The 22,224-nt window shown below is 33.8% G+C and overlaps 4 protein-coding genes and 1 non-coding gene across 15 annotated transcripts; 1 reads left to right on the forward strand and 4 right to left on the reverse strand.

The window, feature by feature from the left end:
• The first annotated feature begins 671 nt into the window (after positions 1-671).
• On the forward strand, positions 672-3,443 carry LOC100789139 (heavy metal-associated isoprenylated plant protein 39). 2 transcript variants are annotated; one of them, XM_003536420.5, is made up of 3 exons: positions 672-828; positions 1,039-1,117; positions 1,240-3,443. In XM_003536420.5, exons 1-3 carry the CDS (start codon positions 817-819, stop codon positions 1,455-1,457), a joined length of 309 nt encoding a protein of 102 aa, XP_003536468.1. In that variant the 5' UTR covers positions 672-816; the 3' UTR covers positions 1,458-3,443. The 2 variants fall into 2 exon arrangements, with proteins under 2 accessions (XP_003536468.1, XP_006589543.1); XM_006589480.4 differs by having other exon boundaries at positions 690-828; positions 1,036-1,117.
• Positions 3,444-3,860: 417 nt separating this feature from the next.
• LOC100805547 (pentatricopeptide repeat-containing protein At3g60050) lies at positions 3,861-7,665 on the reverse strand. Of its 5 annotated transcripts, none has more exons than XM_041005918.1 (4): positions 6,095-7,665; positions 5,516-5,989; positions 4,937-5,114; positions 3,861-4,251 (listed from the first exon to the last, which is right to left on the reverse strand). In XM_041005918.1, the coding sequence occupies exons 1-2, from the start codon at positions 7,230-7,232 to the stop codon at positions 5,790-5,792; spliced, it is 1,338 nt and encodes a 445-aa protein (XP_040861852.1). In that variant the 5' UTR covers positions 7,233-7,665; the 3' UTR covers positions 3,861-4,251; positions 4,937-5,114; positions 5,516-5,789. The 5 variants fall into 5 exon arrangements, with proteins under 5 accessions (XP_040861852.1, XP_006589545.1, XP_006589544.1 ...); XM_006589482.4 differs by having other exon boundaries at positions 5,516-5,569; positions 5,697-7,665; XM_006589481.4 differs by having other exon boundaries at positions 5,697-7,665.
• An 808-nt stretch (positions 7,666-8,473) lies between these two features.
• On the reverse strand, positions 8,474-11,283 carry LOC100806075 (low-temperature-induced 65 kDa protein). Of its 4 annotated transcripts, none has more exons than XM_014763353.2 (5): positions 11,177-11,283; positions 10,820-11,044; positions 9,976-10,299; positions 8,778-9,593; positions 8,474-8,677 (listed from the first exon to the last, which is right to left on the reverse strand). In XM_014763353.2, exons 1-5 carry the CDS (start codon positions 11,250-11,252, stop codon positions 8,577-8,579), a joined length of 1,542 nt encoding a protein of 513 aa, XP_014618839.1. In that variant the 5' UTR covers positions 11,253-11,283; the 3' UTR covers positions 8,474-8,576. The 4 variants fall into 4 exon arrangements, with proteins under 4 accessions (XP_014618839.1, XP_003535616.2, XP_040861854.1 ...); XM_003535568.4 differs by having other exon boundaries at positions 8,474-8,683; XM_041005920.1 differs by having other exon boundaries at positions 10,820-11,029; positions 11,177-11,275.
• Positions 11,284-12,514: 1,231 nt separating this feature from the next.
• LOC100806603 (MAR-binding filament-like protein 1-1) lies at positions 12,515-19,945 on the reverse strand. 3 transcript variants are annotated; one of them, XM_041005921.1, is made up of 9 exons: positions 19,880-19,945; positions 17,567-17,902; positions 17,099-17,299; positions 16,893-17,015; positions 16,643-16,680; positions 16,426-16,528; positions 14,325-16,265; positions 13,203-13,270; positions 12,515-13,039 (listed from the first exon to the last, which is right to left on the reverse strand). In XM_041005921.1, the coding sequence occupies exons 2-9, from the start codon at positions 17,633-17,635 to the stop codon at positions 12,850-12,852; spliced, it is 2,733 nt and encodes a 910-aa protein (XP_040861855.1). In that variant the 5' UTR covers positions 17,636-17,902; positions 19,880-19,945; the 3' UTR covers positions 12,515-12,849. The 3 variants fall into 3 exon arrangements, with proteins under 3 accessions (XP_040861855.1, XP_006589546.1, XP_014618841.1); XM_006589483.4 differs by lacking the exon at positions 19,880-19,945 and having other exon boundaries at positions 17,567-17,760; positions 17,858-18,286; XM_014763355.3 differs by lacking the exon at positions 19,880-19,945 and having other exon boundaries at positions 17,567-18,286.
• On the reverse strand, positions 13,841-14,000 carry MIR4388 (microRNA MIR4388). The gene has a single exon (NR_048720.1). It is a non-coding gene; the product is annotated as a microRNA MIR4388 (primary transcript).
• Positions 19,946-22,224: the final 2,279 nt, after the last annotated feature.

The following is a 22,224-nucleotide window of genomic DNA, read 5'->3' on the forward strand; positions in this document are numbered from 1 at the left end:
TTCGGTAGAATAGACACAATAATCCTGGAATAATATTATACACGTAATCCAATTGAATGTAAGATGCAAAGTGACTTGCTTTTCTTCATGTTGGTGTTCTAACTTCTAACTGAATTATTTGTCCTTAAGAGTAGACTTTGAGTTGGTGCCTCATTGGTATTTTATAAAAATAGATTAAAATCTTAATGTGAAGTGAGGCATTTATCTTATAAAATCTATATGTGCTTGTTTTGGATTACAACTAATTAATCAAAATATATCTAACTTGCAAAACAATTGTTTTCTTCTTTTTCCATCCACATATTTAGTTTTTAAAAACATTATTAATCTATTCCCTGACGTGATCCAATTCTTTTTCTTTAGGTAGGAGAATATAACAAGGAAGTGACCAAGTGAGAAGGTAAAAACTAAAAAGAAAGAGAAAATAATATATACATGATTTAATAATAAATTATCATATATGATAAATTTATTTATTTTTAATTATTTTAAAAAATATACTTACCATAATGTTTGATTGGTTTATGGTGTAAAAACTTTTACACTTAGATAATTAAAGAAAATTCAACTTGGCAAATTAATTAACACACTATCAACATGCCAACATTTGTCCTATGTGTGCTATTGAGTTGAGTCATTGTGGCCAAAAATTTTGCATTTAAAGTGACCATCTTCTGGATGTAGGACAGACAGACACGCCCACAAATAAAAAGAAGATATCCTCAACCTCACGCCTTACCTTGTATTACAAAGGCCACAAGTTCTCAACCCTTCATTCTCCTCTTTCTACTTTTCACACCCATCTTCCTCTTCCCAATGGATCCCCAGGTACTGTTTTTCATTTTCATTTTCATATTCAATTTTCTGCAGATTTTTATTTTAATTTTCTTTCTTTGTTTCCATTGCTCATGCACATGTTCAAGCTTCTTTGGTTATATTTATATTATATATAATTATGTATGATTTAATTCAAATTTTGATTATCATTCTCTTCTATTTCTTCCTGCATTTGCTGTTCCCTCACTGGATCCATAGCAGAAGGTGGTGTTAAAGGTCCTTACTATGACAGATGACAAAACAAAAAAGAAAGCAATTGAAGCAGCTGCAGATATCTATGGTTGGTGTTTAGTTTACTTATGATTTCATTTTCATTCTGCCACAGAAACCATATTTCTTGGTCATAGAAAACCTTTTCTTTTTGTGCTTTGGATGCATACTAATTTGTTTAACTTTGAACAGGGGTTGATTCGATTGCCGCAGATGTGACGGAACAGAAGTTGACAGTGATTGGTGAAATGGATGCAGTGGCAGTGGTGAAGAAGCTGAAGAAAGTAGGGAAAGTGGATATAATATCAGTTGGACCTGCCAAGGAAGAGAAAAAAGAAGAAAAGAAAGCGGAAAAGATGGAAGAGAAACCAGAAGGGAAGCCAGAAGAGAAACAGGAAGAGAAAAAATAAAATCATGTCATCATATTTTTCAAATTCTTCCCCCTTCTTTTAATATTTCCTATACAGATAGTAAGCTGCAAATTGTTCATATGATTTATCAATAATGAAAAGTTTTATTGGTTCATATGACTTTTCTGAGTGTAATGATATCTATGCTTCTGCTCATGCTTGTAAATTGTACCAAGAGTGTGTACAGGTAGAAGGCAAAAAAAAATGGTATATTGAAAATACTTCTGAGAGGTAGATAACTCAAACACACAAGATTCTTTGATGAGCAAAGCATTTTTGTTAATCATTTGGTTAGTTTTGGCTGTACATATGGTCAACAATCACACGGAAGTCTACTCAATTTTATGACTATTCTAACCTTAAAAGTCTGCAACCATTTAGCTAGTTACTAACTTTATCGTACAAAATTACTTCAAATAAGGAAAAAACTCACGACTGTTTCAATAATTTTTATGTGCTCTGCATATGCAACAATTGACACCTCGACAAATTGAACTTACTGGCATTATGCTCAACATGTGAGCAAATAGTGAGAACCCCAAAATACTTGGAGACTAGTGATACAACTACTAGCGAAGATTGATATATTCTGTCTGGTGATAAAAAATATCATGAAAAGTACAAGACTGAAGAAAAATAAAGGGTGAGAGGGGGGAATAAAGGGTTTCATGTGAAACATAGAGTGAATCGTAAATTCTACCTTATGATTAGTAATATTATACTAAGCATGGTCAATGTTATGAACATCATGAATCAAATGTATACACAGACATCCGATGAACTTTGACTATTTCAGCTGTGAATGGAATTCTCTTAAACTGGCATCAGGCATCAGCTCCATCAAATCTAAAAAAACAGGGTATCTGTTGGAATGCTTAATAGAAAGAGTCATTTGGATTTGGACTACTTTGATGAACGTATTATTGCAGCATCGGTTGTCATATGCGCATGCTTCAAGTACAATCAACTCAGTAATCTTAATCCGTTGAAGAAATAGATTCAATATGGCCACTAGATTTTTAAAGTTTAAAAATGCAATTTTATAGAGAAATTCCAGTTAGTGACATTATTATATCTATCTAGATTGGATATTCAATGGTTGAGATTTTCTATACTCCAGTTATTAGAGTAAATTACATACACTCCTTTGAGGTTTGAAGTTATTACACATGATGTCCCTTCCTTTAATAACATTACTTTTAGCCCCCTCAACCATAACAGTGTCTATCCTCTGTCAATGTTTTAAAATAAAAAATAAAAAAACAAATAAAAAATCAACTTATGAAAAGTCCCAATTGCCCTTCTCATTTAAGGGTTACAGGTAAGGGTTGGGTGGCATTTCTCTTCAGCTCCTCATCGATTAAGACTTGTCGGAGGTCGTTCTGGCTGAGATTTGCGGCAAGCGACACCGGAAGCTCCCCATGGAGGACTTCGATGCATTCATAGAGCGTTTCCAACTTCTCCCCACTCGTCGGAAGGGTGTGTGACACGATTTGGTGATGACATATGGGAGGCACCGCTGCCACTTGAACCAAATGTTGTTGTGGTGGAAGCAAAGGAGGTCGAAGACAACAGAGATCTAATCGATGGGGTTGTATTTTTTTGGTGTTGGCATAGTTCTTGAGGGGGAGAGGGTGAGTGCGTCAAAGAAGTGGCAAACAACGACGACGGCAAAGTCGTTGGCAAAGAATACAACATTTCCATTTATTTGACTAATTACCCATTTTAGAAAATTTTCTCGGTGTATAATTTTGTGGAATGATAACTGAATTTTTTAATCTTGCTTTTGTGTTTGGTGAAGTAGATTAAGTATACAATTTCTTGAATATAAATGTTGATTTTGGAAGTTGCTGGTGTGGTATTATTCATCTCAGTTTTGGGTTTTTTGAATAAGGTTCCATTTGTTTTAAGTGTTTTTGTCTTGCTAGTGTCGTTTTATTCATCCCACGTTGCTGGGATTTTGGAATAAAGGTTCAATTTGTTCAATTTGTTGCCTTGCTTATGATGTTGTGTTTCTTTGAAGAGTGTAGAGTGCCTTGCATAATGAAAATATAATTCATTGAAGAGACAGATAGTTGTTGGAATTTCGGAACAAAAATTGGGAGTGAGATAAAGGAAGGGGATGATGGTGTTTTTGGAAGAAAACATTATTAAAAAACCATGTGCCACTCACATGTACAAGTCTGTTAACAATTTAAATGTTAAGGGGACAGGGGGTGTTACTGCTATGAGACCCAAAAAATTAGGGGATTTTAAATAGGTCCGAAAAAAAGAGGGATACTGGGTGTAACTAATGAAAACCTAAAGGAAGTCAATGTAATTAACTATGTTTGGGACATCTAACTACTCATTTGCCACACTATTTTCAGGAATTTACAAGTTTGTTTTCTTGGATGAGAAAAATAAGATCAAAGTTTCAAGAGTTCTTGCTTCGCAGTAGGGTTCAACACCCAACGATGAAACATTGAATTTTTATTCTTCCTCCCTGGGTCCTAGCCCCTAGGGGAATCTAGTACCCAAAAAAATTGCATGATCAATTGTCCTGTTAGGCTATTATACCTTGACTGTACATATAAGCATGCCAAACGGCAAGTATGTAATATTCTGTTCATTTGTAACTTACCAATTCAATCCAGAATGATGGTAAAAAAAAAAGGCAGATTAGATACATGACCCCTGGACCTGGACAACGAATGTACACAGTAACGTTCGGGATTCTGAGTCGCCAATCCCATCAACAGAAAATTGAATAACCTCAACCCAATGAAGCCGTATTATCCTGTATAATGTTTAACTGCAAGAACAAAGTTATGATTTTTGTGAGTGCCGTTTCAAAAATAAATCTAATACTAATAGTTAAAAAGAGAGGGGCTATTAAAAGAGCCTTAGGGATGAGTTAAAAAAGCTTGGGAAAGACTTGAGACTATGTACATGAAAAACTGCACTAGAGAGGCCTACATAAGAATCACTTAGCATGACAAATGAGAGAAAATTAAGCCAAAATAAGTATGTAGGAGATTGAAGAGGAGGAACCCTTGGAAAAAATAATCTGACATTTGTGGTTCCTAACTAGGAAAATTTTCTAACGAAAAAAGATGGAAATTGGTGAACAAGCAATTGCAATTAGTTGTAAAAAATTATAGAAGCACTAACTAGTGACTACCATTTTGGAAAGCAGCATTCCAAAAAGAGAAAATAAAACATGTAGTCATGTACTTTATCATCAATGCTATTGATTATACTACAGATGATAGTGTTTTGTTATCTACTATGAAGTTATAAACTTCAATATGACTAACAGCATAGGAATCTGCAATACAAATTAAAAATATCTCATAAGTGAAGCTTGCATTAGTGCAAAGCATCCTAAGATAACTATTTGGAACTTGGCACCCCCATTCTGCATAATGACAGAATATGCCTGTCATGTATGGTCGCAGTACAAAATATCAAGCCAACAAATGAACCATAACAATAACCTGACAATAAAAGGGGATAAGCTTTCCAATCTTCATCTGGAATGTGGCAGCAAATTAAATGGCTGTCTTTGAAGCCACAGAAAAGCAACCAACTTAAGCATGTGTGCGGAAAGCAACACAAAAAAATACTGCATCTCTGGCTATTGCTGGCAATTTCTATAAGCTGCTATTCCTTGCTCTGGATTTATGAAATACACCAATGAACCAGGAGACTTAGTCTTACAACTCAGAAATTAAAAGGAGATTTTAATTATAAATATTAAATTTAATCTCAAAATCATGAATGAAAACACATAAATTTCAGCTGATATAAAACAATAATCATAACATTGAAAATGATGCCACTTTCAATATTAAAAGAAGAATGGCGTTATGGGATTAACCAAATTAATCAATAGCCTGTCAAGCATCCAGTTTATAAATCCTTTATAAGTTATGAATTGTTATAGCAAAAGCCAAAGAATTAGCTTGCGTGACTCCAGTTATAATTTAGATTACATAAGCCCAAACAAAAAATAGTTACTACCAAAAGTACATAAAGTTCCACTATAAAGAAAGTAACAAACACAATTTAAGCACCTTATTCCTGAATCCTGACAAATGCAAGCAGATATGAAGCAAAAGAAGCATAGCCTAAAATAATTGACAAGAAATATCAATCATATATTATGAAAAAATGGGCATACAGGTTCACATGTCAGTTACTGAGAGTAGAAATAAGTAAAGAAAGATATATATATTAGGGGGGGGGACTACATACTTCATTTCTCTAGCTTCTAATCAGCTGAACAAGTAGCAGGACATTGGTCTCAGTTAACCAAATCAAAAGTTGATGCCTGTGAGTTAATAGATACTAAGCCTTGTGCCCTCTGAATCTTGAATGTATGTCAGCATACTTCCCCTTCTCCGTCATTTGTCTTATCACTTCATGAGCATCAGCAGTCTTTCCAGCATTCCTCAAACAACTCGCTAATGTATTATAGACAAATGAATTTGGACTACAACCTTTGGTCTTCATTTCCTTGAGCATTGAGCACGCTTCATCAAATTTTCCTGCCATACATAATCCCTGAATTATGGAATTGTATGTAAAAACATTTGGAACTTGTTCTCTAGAAATCATATATTGATACATTTTCAGTGCTTTCTCAATCTCACCAGCCACTACATATCCTGTTATCATTACAGTGTAAGCCACCACATCTGGGATGCATCCATTCTTTATCATTTCATCAAAAAAATATTTGCAAGCATCCAGATTCCCAGCTCTGCTGAGTCCATCTATCAATGTAGTGAAATGAAGCACAGTTGGTTCTATACCCATTTCTCTCATGTGATTTAAAAGATTGAGAGCTGCAAGTGGTTTGTCCCCCTTGCCGAGAACATGAAGAAGAATATTGAATGTATGAAAATCTGGAGAAAATCCATTTCTACCCATCTCATCAAGCAGTCTGTGAAACTGATCCAACTTTCCTAGTCTGTACTTGGCATACATGACAATATTATAAGTTAAAATATCTGATGAAAATCCATCAAGCAACAGCTGTTGATAAACCCACTCAATCAACTTGTACTGGTTTAAAACAAGAAGACCATGCAGGATGGCATTGTAGGAGTGCTTAAAAGGCCTAAAGTTAAACGTCTTTGATTTTATGAACCTCTCCACCAAACTTTTAGCCAAACCCGCCTCACCACAAGTACGAATCAAAATATTGAAAGTACGAGCAGTAGCCGGAAGACCTTTCTCAACCATCTCATCAACCAACCTCCACAATGCCTTAAACTCCTCGCACTCAGCATATATGTTCATAACTAGGTGATACGCATTCACAGTGTGCTGGTAACCCTCTTGCTGACTGCACCACACAAAAAACTTATATGCCAGCTTTGCACACCTGGTCTTATTCTCACAATTTATGTGCTTCAAAATTCCAAAGAGAACCTCCCTCACAAGAAGCCCTGATAGCCTTACATGCAACTCACCTAAAACCAACCTCGCATCGAGACCGGGACCGTCTTGCCGGAGAACCTCAAGGACCCTCTTAGCATCTAACTTAACAGTTTCTAAGAACCCTTTTCTAAGTGAAAACTGTTTTCGGTTATAGCCCCAATCCTCTTTCAAATGGAGCCTTTCATCCACATTGGTATCATAATCTGGACCTAGTTTTTTCAAAGGCTCCTCAATAAATTCGAATCCGTTACCATCAAACGGATGGCTACATAATCTCCGCAAAATAATCAAAGAATGGGAAAAATTTTGCACCCTCTTTGGACCTAAAAGGGTTATTGCATTCATGGTTCGAATTCGAACCCATCATCACTGAAAAATGCGCAACAACCGCGATTTGGCCAATGGTAAAATCGCCTTTCCTTGCAGTGGAAGCTTCCAGAAGCCCACCGTACTAACGAGTAGATGGATATCCATGGAATCGAAAACCAAGTTTGGAGAAAGATATAGAAGCTAGAAGAGCAACGAGAAAAACATGAAGTGGCAAAATAGCGTACCGTGTCGGACAATATTTTGAAGTATTGGTCTAAACAATGTTGGGGGTGCCAAGAAATGGCATTATATGAAAGCCAAATTCATTGTGTTTGGTGTGAGTGAAGTGTGGTTGTGAAGTAAGCAAAAATGGCGACTGCAAAACCCTAACACGTTTTTTTTGTGTGTGTGAAGTAAACCCTAACACGGTGTAGCAGGGGAAAAGAAGATGTTATTCTTAACGCATCGTTTCATTTACTTGTATTTTTAAATTCTTTTGGGTTTGGTCTGAGTTTGGGCTTTAAAGAAGATGTATCTTTTTTAATTTTTTTATAACGTCTCTTTGTTTTTATTTATTAAAAAATATCGTAACAAATTTTTAAAAAATAATAAATAATTTTATTACTTTCAATTGCAAGAAAGTCCCGATTAAATTATCATTTAAAATATAAAATAGGCTACTACTAAACATGCACTTCATCAAAAGTAAGAATTTCTATCCTTTGATGTCCAGAATCAGATAGCATGTGGGTACAGTTAAAATAAATCCAACAGTTTTGTTATGTCAATGTTTGTTTTCATAATTTTTCACTCAAATAGACTGCAGAGGATCGTGATTTCAAAGATAAATAAAATGGATTATATTTTGATTGGTTGTTGAAACAAGAGTTTAATGTCTATGTGTAAAACTATTTTATAATATTATCTAATAATAACTTATTATTTGAATTATTTTAAGATAATTATTTTAAAAATTAACAAATTTATTATATATGATAAGTTATGATTAGATGATTATGTAAAAAAAATTATACAATAACTTTTTTTCTCGTTGAAACAAATGCTACGTGGAAAAATTATAAACACAAAAAAATTGGAAATGGAAACATAAAAATACACATTAGCATATGGGACATTGAATTTAGTAAAATACAATCACAGAATACAGTTGCATATATTGCCACTGTTTTTTTTTTTTTTTTTTGCATTTAACCTTATAATAACCAAGTATTATTATCTGCTTCAGTACTACAATATCATAATGCAAATTCCACATCTACACAAACATATAATAACTTACACATGAATCCAACATATACAAATATCTAATCACAAGGAAAAGCACAGCACACATGTATAATCCAATATCCATGAAGAAATTTAGCGAGTCCCTTGTTCTTCAAATGGACTACTCTTGTTTCCACCAACAACCTGATGAACCTGTTCCACTTCAGCACCAGAATTTGTACTCTTGGATAAATCTTCACCTCCGGCAGCCATAACAAGAGCAAACTCAAAATCAGAATTATACATAAAACGCCATTTTGCAAAAATGTACTTAGCAAAAGAAACCTCATTTACCTTTTTCCTCAGATTTGCCAAACCAAGAGCCAACAACACCCTTAAGCTTGCCAACCACACCTTTCCCTGGACTCTTCACACTGCTCTCTTCACACATTTTGTCATCCCCACCATTCAAGTTTTCATCCTCTTTTTTCACTGGCTCTTCCTTCCTCTTATGTAAAGCTTCTGAAATTACCTCAGAAAGTGACTTGTCTTCTTCACCAGGCTTTAGCTTCTCAGACAAATAATCCTTCACAGAAACCTCATTTTTTGTCTCAGTTCCAACACCACCAGTGCTAGTTCTAGTCACTTTGGACTTCACTGCACCTCCCACCTCTGCAACCTTATCATAAACTGGAGCTAATTTCTCTGACAGAGAGTGAGCAATGTTCTTTCCATGTTGTGCAGTTGAGTCAGGCATGTTAGAAGCATCCCCTTGCTCTTCATTTGTTACCACCTTGTCCTTTATCTCAACTTTCTCTCCTGAACCTGCCTCAGAATCTATGACATCTTTAGGAGAGACAACTTCATCAATGTTTGCTTCGTAGTGTGGTTGTTCTTCAACTGTGGTTGTGATGGTGTTGAAAGTTATTCCAGTTTCTGTGGGATTTTCCAGGTTTCTGTTGATATTTGTGGATGTTGTTTCCTGCTTGAACTGATCATCATGACTTTCAGAAGAAGGATACCGAGTTTGTGTTGCAGCAGAGAGGTGTGACACAAACTGATCATGTTTTTCAGCAAGAGGAACGATTGGTTCTGGAGTAGGTTTTTCATGCACATTCATTTTCGCAAAAGATTCCTCAACTGGTGTGATTTCTTCTATTTCATCCTTTCCTGTAAGCCACCACAAATGAAAATCTTAATCACATGGATCATGGTACATATAAATATCACTAAAGCATGAACAAAGTTGAAGGAATAATTTTGAAAGAAAATTGATTGTATTGTTGAATGGACAGTAAAAGAATTCAACTCTAAAAACTTAATCACGGAATTACAACAGTGATAAATTCATAAAACACATGCATGTATATAGTAAAATATGAAATTGGAAATATTTGCTCCAATAATTTCCCAATCAACATAACGAGGAGTCAAATCCAATTTAATCAATTTAACCATCAAATTTTTTAAATGGTACACTAATATTAATGCATAATGCAAAGTCCATAGCAAAATATTGAGTTATAAAACTTTGTTCAATTGCCTTACTTACCTATCACACTTGGATCAGTGATTTTGGTTTCATAATTGGGAGGGGTATATGCCTCAATTGTACTTCCTGGAGCATGAGGCGCTTCCTCCAAGCCTATTGACCTCTCCAAATTTTCCTTAGGTATCTCTGCTTTCTCTTCCACAGAAAATGTTTTCGCTATGTTTTGATCAATTTCAGTAGCTGAAGAAATGCCTCCAAGTAATGCATCATGACGAGGTTCTTCTCCCATAACTGCTGTGCCTCCAAAATCAATTCCTGACTTCCCTAAATATTCGAGTTGCTCAGATGTAGGTATAGCAGTTTTAACATCTTCACTTTCTTGAACTGCAGAACATTCAAGCATATAGTACAACTTAAATCAGATTTTTACTTTTACTTTTACTTTTAAATTCCCGTTATTAAACGGCTTCAATTTTAAAAAATAAAATAAAATAAAAAGTTTCTGATTTCCTTCTGTTTTGAAGAAAAAATAGAAAAGTATCTACTAGGCTACTACGAGTAAATGTCAAATTCTAAGGTTATGTTTTTAATGCCTGATTAAATTTGATTTCACTCCTCCAATTGATTTTGTAGATTTCAAGCTTTATGAAAATCACATTGATATCGTGACATGCATTCAAACTTGTTACATCATATGTTATCTAAAAAATAGTCACATATGTCACGATATTATTGAATGATAATAGAAAATATTTTTAAAAAAAATTATGAAGACTAAAATAACGGACTAAAATCAAATTTAGTCATAATGAACTGAAAAGGTGTTTGAACCCCGGATCTTATTTCACTTTATGGAGAACTAATAGTCATCCTCTAATTGCAGATGATTTAGAAAAGAACATACTTGGTGTTTCATGAACTTGTGGGTCTTCAGCCATTTCTTCATCCTCCTCTAAGTCATCATCATCAAGGGTATGCTGATCTTCATTGTTATACACATGACCACGATCAAGCACTTGATGGCCATGCTTCTTAATCGTGTCCTTAATTTTCTTAGCCTTTGCCTTTACCTTATTCAGAACAGACTTCTTCTCCTCATCAAAGTGGTCTTCTTCTGCACCATGTGTCACTACATCCAAAAAATTAGATGTAGAAGAAGAAACAAAGAAAATTATTATAAAAAAAACCATGGGAACATTAATGAAGATGTCTTCAAATTCAAATATAATACAACTTGCTTCCAAATGTGATTCATATATACCTTGCTCTGAGACAACAATGTGGGGGTAATGTTCATCGTTCTCATGTACTTCACTTTGAACAGCTCCTGAATCCATGATTGAAAACAGAAGAAAAGTAACTGCCTGCTCGTTAATGATAATTACGTTATATAGAGAAAGGCCAGGACATTCTATGCCACACGTGGCATCTCATAAATGGAGACATGTGAGACATAACCGACATGTCTCTATCGTTTGACATGTGTTAAGTAGTTTTGCGTACGTGGACACAAACAAAACTCCTCTTGTCGTCTTGAACATGCTGACTATGATGCTAGTGTTAGATATAGAAATTGGTCCCCTTCGAGTAACGACGACGGTTCATCCAAATGTGAGAGTATTTACACGCATAAAGTGTCCTTTTCAAAGATGACACTATACAAGTGTCCCTGGCTCTTTGGAATGAGAGGAAAGCTCAACGTAAATAATATTTTTCTTTATTGTTTCTTGACAACAACTGATATACACAAATAATTATGATATTCGTCAACTTTGGTTATGATACGTAAATTCAAATGTCTAGTTGGTTCCTTTTCTAGTGTTAATCTTATAAATAATTGTGGACACTTGAGCAAATTTTCGGTACTCTTGTTACTCCTTCTTCCTTAGTTGTTAATCACCATTAATTATACAGTTTCCTCTGATTTTTTAGTTTTAAAAAATTAAGAAAAAAAAACTACCATATATGCCAATATCAAAATTTTGAGGGAAGGAGCAAATGATGGAAAAAAAAATGTCCTAGTTACCCCCTGCTCTTTTTTCTTTATTCAGGCATCAATTGTAGGTAACAGCACAGGTCTATTATGGGACTTGTATGTTCATACAGTCCTGAATGGTGGGCCTCTTTTCACCATTATTGGGGGTTACATCTTTGAGGCTTAATTTGTGAGAAATTAGGCTACAATCCATGTCGTGAATCTTCAAGATTAGTTGTCTCTAAATTCGTTTATGGTAATGGTTTGTTGGAACTTATTATATTGAAATAATAAGCAAGGTGAAGAAACGAATAAAAAGATGGCAACAAAGTCGGAAAAATTCCTTGTGCCCACCCGTTGCCTTTCTCCAACACACTTTAAAGTTTAGACAGTTGTTTCTACTTTAAAGTTTAGACAGTTGTTTCTACTTTTAGCAAGAACAAACTGCTTTCAAGACTAGCTTTCTGTATATGAGATCTAACACTTGTATTTCAATAACTTAAAACATTATAATTGAAACTCCTAAAATTAGCTTCTAATTATTGCTTCTGAAAACCATTAATCAAGGTAACCTTGACAGTTGCTTATACTCATTAGCCTTTTCTTTTCTTTATTCTATCCACATTGTCAATAAAACCATTTCTTCTGATATAACTTATGTATATGTTACATTGCATGCCTCAAACTGATGATAAATCATTGGCTACATGGCCTATATAAGGCTACAGCATCATACCCCTGGCTCACTTGCCAACTTATCATACAACAAGAATATTGGATGGACCAAGTGGCCCAGAAAAAATTTGGATGAGGTAAAACTGTTAGTAGATGTACAGGATAACTTAAGTGCAAACTGCAAAGTACTTGTTAAATTTGTTTCCTCCATTCTGGTGATGATGATAATCTGCCTCCATCACCACTCATGAATGCTTTCTATGAGACAACACCGGCAAAGAATTCTAGTTCTTTTTACCATTCTTGAGATTCCGTAGAGCCATAACAAGCTGTTGTCTTTCTCCCTCTACCTCTGCAAATTTCAGACTAATCTCTGAATATCTTTCTTCCATGTCTTTCAGCTCGCTTTCCATAATCTTGTTCCTTTCCTTTAGCTGTGCAACTTCATTCAACAATTCATTTGTATGGCCCTCACTGTCAGAGTAAAGAGACAAAATAATAGCAGTTAGTTCTTGGATGAGATGTGTGACATAACAACAAATTTGATGTCTATGGCACCAATTTTGTATTACAAAGATTCATGATTATGTTCAAGGAAACAAGAGATTCAGAAGGCAAGAAATGAATTTGATTTTACCTTCCAGCTGATTTGCCTAATGTTCCTCCTTCAAACTTGCTAACAGCAGCGTTTGCAGCATCCATTCCCTTTTTATGTTACAAATACAACAGTCTTGAGTTATTCTAGAGCATCAAGATCAACTAATGTATGCAAATAAAACCTAAAGCTAAACCTTGATCAGACATTTTCTTTTAGCACCATTTTAAGTTTGAGATTTTCTGCTTGTTGACCTTGTTAAGTATATTTGTATCATGATTCATGGACCAGAAAGATTTCAATTTTTCTCAACTAAAGCTCCATAACTGTTTTTAAATTGTGCGTACTTTTGTTCAAAAGTAGGCATTGTGTATCAAGTTCCTTAAGAATTGGTTTTCAGTATTTGAAACTCTGCTAACTGTTTAATAGTTGCATAACTGACCAAAAACATTATAGATTTTCTGAAATACACACAGAATGTTAAACTATGCTGCATCACCATCCTCAGAGTTTGTATGATTTCATGAGGGAATCATATTCCTTCTTTTAGATAAAAAAGTGGGTTCCATTTTGCAATAATTTTTCAAATGGATTTTGAAATTTATTTCTCGACAACGGGAGAAGACTAAATGTACCAAAAAGAAAAGAGTAAAGTACCAAATTAGTCCCTCACTTTTGGAGGCGCTGTCAATTTGGTCCCTAAGATTTAAAAAATATCAAAATGATCCTTGGCACGTTAGTCCCTGCCGTTAGTAGTCTCCTAACACCGTGACAAACGGAATGTAAAGTCGAGGATCATTTTGACATTTTTTAAATCTTAAAGACCAAATTGACAGTGTCTCCAAAAATAAGGGACTAATTTGGTACTTTACTCAAAAAAAAAAAAACACAGCAAAGCTGATTAGTTCAAATGTTTTCTATACATTATATAAGTCCCCCTCCCCCTCCCAAAAAAAAGTTACTAAATACAAGAGAAAACTAAATATTATCATTTTCCGAAAAACTTTGCACTTATCTCTGGATTTATAGTTATTACTTATTTCTATTTATTATGTAGTGTGCATAAGCCATAGGGAAGTGATGTTACCATGCAACCTGTCCTAATACACAACAGCAATATTTATGTTATTCATCTCTGATTTTAAATGACAGCTGAACAATTACCTTGTGCATTTCAGATTTTGACTTCTTGATATGTGCCTTAGCAGAAGGAGGCACAACACTCTCATTTGCAGCACGTCCTTTGTTATTCTTGAGCTTCTTTTCCATAGCACTTAACTCTGCTTCCTTCTTCTTCAGCTCCCCTTCTAATTGAGATATCTGTTTCTTCATATTTTCTTTCTCCACTTGTTCTTTGCGCAAACTTTGTTTTATTTCATTGTGCTGATTCTTAAAGGTTTCTACTTCTGACAGTAGGGTTCCAAGTATCTTCTCCTCATCATTTGGTATCATAAGTCGTTCTCCTTTCTGGGTCTCAGTCGTGTTCTTTGTTAGGTTTGTTTCAGACAATGCACCCTCTGCCATCAACATCTTAATTTGAGATCTCAGCATTTGAATTTGCTTTGAAAATGAAGCATCCTTTTCATCCTTTTGCCTCTGTGCATCCTCAAGTTGTTTCGACTTAACTTCTAGTTCTTGTGACATCTGTTCTATTGTTTCGGCTTTAGAATCTATTTGGTTCAAAAGCTCTTTCATTTTCAATTCATTCTGATCTGTGATAAGCCTGAGCTCTTCATTGCATTTATGGAGCATTTCTTCTATAAGTTTGTTCTGGTGCCGCAACGCATCAGCTTCCGCAACTGCTTTCATAGTCATCTTTTCATTCTCTTCAACTTTTTGTGACATTTCAACAGAAAGCAATCTATATTCCTCCTCAAAACGCTCAGATGCGACAACATTATTGTGTCTTATCTTTCTCAAGGCCTCTTCTGCTTGGATGGCCCGTTCTTCCTGCTCAGTTTTTGCACATTGCATAGCATGGAGATCTTCTTCAAATTGATCTGCCTGTAGTTTCAGTTCTTTCTCCAAAGACTTGACTTCATTTTCAAGTTCCTTGATACAGACCAGAGATGCTGAAAATTCCTCTTCCTGCACCTTTAGCCTTTCATCTAATCTCTCTACTTGAGATTCAAGTTGTTGTATTGTAACTAAACAAGATGAATGTTCATTCTGTAACTTGATGTGTTGTGCTTCATCTTGCTTTAACCTTAAAGAGATATCCACATTTTCCTTCTTAAGAAGATCATACTCCAAAGTGAGTTCTTTTATTTGCTCACTTAGCTCTTCATGTTGCTTGTAGTAATTGTCTATTTCTTCATCCTGGTCTGCAATTTTTTGCCGCAAGCGATCTAATTCTGTGGCATCATCATGCTCTTTAGTAATCTTCTGGGATTTTGTATTGGTAGACAGATCCAATATTTCATTATTCTTTTGTTCCAGCATTGCTTCAAGGTCTGTCACAGCCAAAAGTAATTCAGAGTTCGAGTTTTGTGTCTTCCGCAATTGCAATTGGAGATTGGCCTTCATATCTTTTTCATAAACAAGCTCATCCTTTATTGCCTCTAACTGAAGCCTAGTATCTTCAATCTCAGACTTCAAGGTTTTAGTGGTTTTGCTCTCATTATTGAAGTTCTGCTGGGACTTGAGTTGCTCATACTTGGTCTTGAGCAAATCTCTCTCCTCTCTGAGACTAATTATTTGTCTTGACAAATTCTGTCCCCTACTGCTTTCTTTTTCTACCTGCCTTCGAAGTGATTGCAACTCTATTTCTGATACTTCTGCCTGCCTCTTTAAAGAAGTAATTTCACTTTTGAGGCTTTCAGTGGCATTATTTGAAGGCTCCTGTAATCTTTCTCTTGGAAGATTATCTTCCAGGCTGTTAGTCCAGTCACCTAAACTTCCATCTGATGCTGAACCAGTTGACCAGTTTGTGTTTGACCTCTTATGCACTTGGGTTTCGGTTGCAGTGGCCTTAACAGTTCCTCTTGATGGAATTGAATTTTGTCTGAAGCTATAAGGATCCTCCCATGAAGCTACACCAGGACTGATGCCATTAGATGCATCTTGCTCAGAATACTCAGATCTAGTCCTTGCCGTGTGCCCATTCTATAAGATAATAATAAAAACTAATGTAACTATAAGTTTATAAATGAGTTATCTCCTAGCATTACTTATCCTCTTCATAAGTTTCTGCTAAGGAAAGTTTCAAGTTTCAACTGTGTAAATAGAATTGTTAGCCATATAAAGGTATCTTATAAGACCTTACTTCATCAACATTATAACTTTCATGATCCGTACTGCCATAGCTCAGCTGGTGTTTCAAGTTTCCTTCACTGCAAAGTCCCTCAGCTTCATTATCTTCCCCATTTCTGGAATTCAGGTATAAGGTTGAGAGAGCATATTGGAGAGAAATAAAATATAAAAAAAAAAACATAGGGAAAATTCTAATTTAAAATTAACAGGGTGTTATGGTTCACTTTCACCTTTCAGCAGCATATCCTTCCACGTTCTGAATAGTCACCTGTCTCAACATTCAACAATTCTAATGTGAGAAATTAAGAATGAGGTATTTTTTAAATAAATAAAAAAATAGTATGAAAGGAAACAAAACTCCCAAAAAGCTCAAATTCTTATGATATGCTAAAGATTAAGAAATGAATGATGTGAAAGTGCTTGTTGAGAATTGAGAGTGAAACAAGAAGCAAGGTAGGGAAGGAGATCAAGAGTACTAACATGTAGAACTATGCCTGAATTGGCAAACTTTAGGGGTAGAGAAATAGTCATTGGCTCAGTTTCTGCAACAAAATCCGCAAAATCAATTGAGGCTTCCCCAAGAAAGCCAGATTTTGAAGACCCCTGCAAGAGCCCCACAAAATTAGACTTTGAAACCAACATCCTAATTGAGTAAAGGACAGTGTGAAATTACAACTACTGCTTACAGTTGAAACAATAAAATGGTAGATTTTCTCATGAACTTTTCCTGATTTTGAATCCCTAACAAGTTTAACTGGTTCAAACACTGGATTTTCCCATGAGCAGGTCCCATCTTGGACAGCAGTTTTCTCTAGTTTCACTGTTGGTTTCCCAACATCATCTGGCACCAAAGACACCATTATTGCATTCTTTTTCATCTTTGGCACCTGATAAAAAAAAAAAAAGGAGACATAGAACAAGGTCAAAAACACTGCCTGCAGAATCTGTACATTGGTTTGTGTATATGATAAATTGATAATTCCCTTCACTACACAAACTGACAAACTATTCTAACTAAAACAAATATGCCACACTGTGCAAATTTCAAACTTCTTGTGCAACATGTTACAATTATAACAGCTAGGCCAGACCCTATTTTTAGATTTAGTAGTAACTAAACTCTGAGGATTTGTTCTTGTGTTTGTCTTACTCACCTGAGTTGCCTGAAAATCCAATTTGAATAGAGCTTTGATCTTGTTCTTCTTGCTCCATGACTTGAACATGTTTGCAGGCTGATAAATATGGCCGTTGCAGGGTTGTAGATGCAAGAAAAGAAGACTCTTATAAGCGGCACCTCCTCATTGGTGAGGAAATGCTATATGTTGTGAAGTGTCAGGATTTGAAAACTCTGGTATTTATTGTTTGTGAACAAATGCAGTTAATGACTGGAATGAAGTGTCAGGATGTTCAGAAAGCCAAGAATCTTGTGAGTTGCGAAGTACTACCTCCTGATTTCTTGGCTCCGATACTGAACTTGCACCAGTAGCAAACTAACAAAAAAGCAATTGATAAAAATAAGATTGATATTAGAAGCTTCCCCACATGTCTTCAAGCACCAAAGATAATGTTAAGGGAACACAGATGAATCCCATTATGGTCTACTTTTTGCTTTTTAGCAAGGACAAAGTAGTGAGGATAATTGAAATGACAACATTGACCAAACACATGAGTGTTAATCACGGTGAACAATTTTTTTTAATAATATTTTTCTTGGGTTAAAAAAAAAATTCTAATAAAATAATTACTCTATTGTCAAGCTCTGATTTATCTTGAAATGGGGATTTGAGAGAACTTGCAATTAATTTAAAGTCTGAAGTGAAGTTAGGAATAGAGGTTTAAATCAACATTTAAATAGGAATGAGTGTGACATTTTATTTGACCAAATTTACCTAGAAATCTAGTTTTTCCAAATGGATAAGTAAAAAGGGATGGCAGTGTCCATGTGCTTGTGTGCTGTCTTTGATAAGAAACAACCCACCAAGACATAAATGTAGCACCTTTCTGCTGTAAGGGCGTGATGAAGAAAGTTTACTCAGAAAATGAGTTGTAAATGCATAGAGGCTTGGACCCCACAAGCCATTAAAACCCTCTTCAACATGTCTTTAAGAGGCAAAATGCAAATAAAATAAAATAAAAACAACTAACTTCGTAATACAAGGCAAAGCAAACTAGGCATTTGCTAACACACATTCAGCACATGCATGTGTCAGCGGCCAAACAGATCCTCAACGTATTGAAATTATTTTTCTCATGTGTACTAAATAATAAGCAAGTAAGACATCAACGATAAGGTAGAGCCCTTTATAAAAATCACGCATTATTCGATGTGTATCATTGAAAAGAAAATTTAAACAAATCAATAAATTAATTTAAATTTAGGTGCCTAACTCATGTGACTCGCATCATAAGATCTTAAAATAATTAGATATACACAGCTTCATTCATTTTGGGGGGAAATAATGTAACAGGCTAATTAAAATATGTGAACACCATAAAATATGGTCCCTTTTTTTTAAGAATAAAATATGGTCCTTTTAGTTGCACGAAAACTGGCCTTCTCAAATGTGGTACACATAAAATTTATAAAAGAATAATAACAGTACAGCATTAGTATATAAAATATTTGACCTTGTACAAAAAAAAAATGACCTTCAGCTATCTAAACAAATGGCTAGTGTGGTCCACGAGCAGAGAGAACCTAGGCCGATAGAACGAGTAATAACACAACATTGTCCACACTCCACATAGTTTCATACAAATTTAAGTTTTAGTGTTGCAGCAATGAAATTTATGATTTTTTATATATATTCAGAAAATTGCTATACGGATCTAAACAATTCTATTCAATTCAACTACATTTATCCTTAGTTCATACGGGAAGATCTCTCTAAGAAAAAATGTTCACTAAATAAGATTTTAATAGGATGAGAGGATTCAAATTCACATTCATAAAAGAGATGAAAATTTGTTTCAAATCTTTAAGCACTTGTATCTATTCATTTTGACTTTTTCAGAATTTTCTAGCTCCAATTCCAATGCATACATCGCTATCAAATGAACTTACCAGTTAGTATATGTGTACCAACTCAAGGCATTCATATGCCATAAATTTGAACATGAGGCACTTTCTTTCTTACTTTTTCTTTATTGTAAAAAATATATGGGAAAATCCCTCCTCGTCCTCATTCTTCAACCTGAATTTCTTTTCTTGGTTACCTGTCCAAAGCATCGCCCTACAACTCACTTTCTTCCTACCACACTGAGTGCTACAACTTTTCTCCCTTGTCCCAGACTTTCAATTTTGCATCATAATAATAATAACAGTTAAATAAAGTTGAATTGCCTTTTCAAAAGTGACCACAAATCATGGATTACCAAGCACGGCGTAGAAAAATAATGAGCTAGTAGTTATATGCATGAACTAATGGACTTGGTACAAAAACTTAAAGATTAGTGCCCCCACTTACACAAAAATCAGGCAATGAGAGACGCAAAATCATAATTGAAAGTCTTTTGAGATTTGATGAAGTAATGAAATCAATTCTACCTATTCAATGTGGGAATCTTCAGTTTATTTTTATAGGTAGAAAAATCTTCAGTATAATGGTGGCATTATGTTTGCCAGCTACGAGGGCATATTAATTACGGGGTCCTTATCCGTTGAATAAAGTTTGATACTATTTACCTATTTTGTTCATAATTAATTTTTATTGTAAAATCTCACTCAATTTTTTTTAATAATATTTTTTTAATCCATAACAATATTATTTAAAGAGACTAAATTCAATATCTCTCAAACAAATAATTTATTTTGAGGAGCATATAATATTCTTTTAAATTTAATTGAAATACACCCATAGCATAAGATAACTTAATGCAGAGGATAATGAATTATAAAAAAAAAAAGAACAAAATTAAGTAATTAGTACACAATTCTTAATGTGTCAAAAAAATTACACAATTCCTAAATTAGTATTAGAAATTAAAAATATTTGTCCTAAAGAGGAAAATAATTAATTGAAAAACAATAAATGAATTAGGTGATGATGACAACTAATCTAATTTATTTTATTCATAAGAATTAAACACGGTATCAATTGAACTAGGCTCACTTGGTACAACTAATTAGTTTAGTAATTAAAAAATTTTATTTGAAAAGGGAAAAGGATCAATTAAATATAGAAAATAGGTTAGTAATTTTTTAATATAAGAATAAATTCAAGTAACAAAAAGTTTATGATAACTCACACACTATTTAATGGATTTAGATAATCTCGAACCCAACATGACCCAAATAAATTGGGTAGAATTTTTAAGTGTTTGGATCATACCCAATCCAACCTAATTAAATCGATATTAAATGAGTTGAATAATGGATTTTGTATTTTTGACCTGTGACCCAACCCAACTCAGATATATATATTATTTTAATAATAATACCATTAATAAATAATAATAATAAGTAATCTTGCTAGACAATTGTTAAAGAACATGTCATGCTAAATGATTTTCGTTATACCATGAGTCCTGAGCCATCAATTTGTTGTTGTACCAATAAAAAATTTGACTAAATATACTTCATAAAGGTTATATTCTAGTGCTTTAGTTGTGTTTACATTTTTTTTTTGTTGTATAACATTAATAATCCTCTAAGATTTTGGATTATTTGAAGGTTTTTTAAATGGTAGATATTATTTGAGATTTTGGATTATTTGAAGGTTTTTTAAATGGTAGATATTATTTGAGATTTTGGATTATATCTTAGTTGTTTTTAATTGAGTATATTCAATTGTTGATATTTTTCCTTTATGTTGCACATATGGCAAATACAAGTTGTATTGGAAGTATCAATGCCTTAAGTCCTCTCACCACTTACTCCTTCTCAATTCCTATTGAACCTTGCAACATTATTAGAACAAATGTCAAAGGTCCTTATACAATAAGGGACATAAGCTTCATCTTGACAAGCAAAGGTGCTAAAAAGAAGACCTACCAGAACTTCTTATAGTGTTTAGGTTCATTCTGATAAGATAAATGGTGATGCTTTTTGCAAATATTGCCACAAATCATATAAGATTAATAGTTCTAAATATGGAATCACTAATTTAATAAAGCATGCGAGAGACTCTCAGAAAAACCCTAATAAACAGATTGATAAGAAACAAAAAACTATTACGGTTGAAAATGGATGTAAAGGTGACCCTAATATTGTTAATATGAAACTAGTTGAATCCAATCAAGAACAAACTTTTATAACACTTGCAAAGATAATACTTATAGATGAAATTCCTTTTAAATTTATTGAAAATAAACGGTTTTGGCACATTATTCAAATGCTTAATTATAGATGAGAATTATAGATCAATTTCCTTTTAATTTTTGCACAATTTATTCAAATTTAAAATTTTCAAAATAAAATTATTTTTAAAATGTTATGACTCAACCCAACCTAACCCAACCTAAATTTTTTTTATTAGGTTAGGTGACAAGTTTAGTCAAATCTAGTTCAACCTAATCACTATATACCCCTATTATTTAATTAACTGAGTTAAACTTTGTTTATATATATTTTTTAATGACTAACCCAACCCTTGATATAAGTTAACAGATAAAAATTGCATTTAAAAATAATATAAGAAATTGTGGACGGTAATTTATGTTTAAGAGAGAGGACTATAATTTAGAAGTAAATAATTTATTAAATTACTTTTATAATATAATTCAATAACATGTTATATATATATATATATATATATATATATATAATACTAATTATTATATTAAAAATTTAAAATATTTGTTCTAAAGAGGA

Source organism: Glycine max, chromosome 10, assembly GCF_000004515.6.
Source record: "Glycine max cultivar Williams 82 chromosome 10, Glycine_max_v4.0, whole genome shotgun sequence".
NCBI lineage: Eukaryota > Viridiplantae > Streptophyta > Magnoliopsida > Fabales > Fabaceae > Glycine > Glycine max.

What these genes read in the sequence shown, in the direction of transcription:
- LOC100789139 (XM_006589480.4), top strand. An exon ending in AGCAGCTGCAGATATCTATG is followed by an intron (nt 1,118 to 1,239) that starts GTTGGTGTTTAG and finishes AACTTTGAACAG; the next exon opens with GGGTTGATTCGATTGCCGCA.
- LOC100806075 (XM_003535568.4), bottom strand. Translation starts at nt 11,252, where the DNA reads ATGGATTCAGGAGCTGTTCAAAGTGAAGTACATGAGAACGATGAACAT. An exon ending in ACAAGTTCATGAAACACCAA is followed by an intron (nt 10,300 to 10,819) that starts GTATGTTCTTTT and finishes AATGTTCTGCAG; the next exon opens with TTCAAGAAAGTGAAGATGTT. An exon ending in TGGCAAATCTGAGGAAAAAG is followed by an intron (nt 8,684 to 8,777) that starts GTAAATGAGGTT and finishes TGGCTGCCGGAG; the next exon opens with GTGAAGATTTATCCAAGAGT.
- LOC100805547 (XM_003535567.5), bottom strand. Translation starts at nt 7,232, where the DNA reads ATGAATGCAATAACCCTTTTAGGTCCAAAGAGGGTGCAAAATTTTTCC.
- LOC100806603 (XM_041005921.1), bottom strand. Translation starts at nt 17,635, where the DNA reads ATGTTCAAGTCATGGAGCAAGAAGAACAAGATCAAAGCTCTATTCAAA. An exon ending in TGGATTTTCAGGCAACTCAG is followed by an intron (nt 17,300 to 17,566) that starts GTGAGTAAGACA and finishes TTTTTTTATCAG; the next exon opens with GTGCCAAAGATGAAAAAGAA. An exon ending in ATTCAGGCATAGTTCTACAT is followed by an intron (nt 16,681 to 16,892) that starts GTTAGTACTCTT and finishes ATGTTGAGACAG; the next exon opens with GTGACTATTCAGAACGTGGA.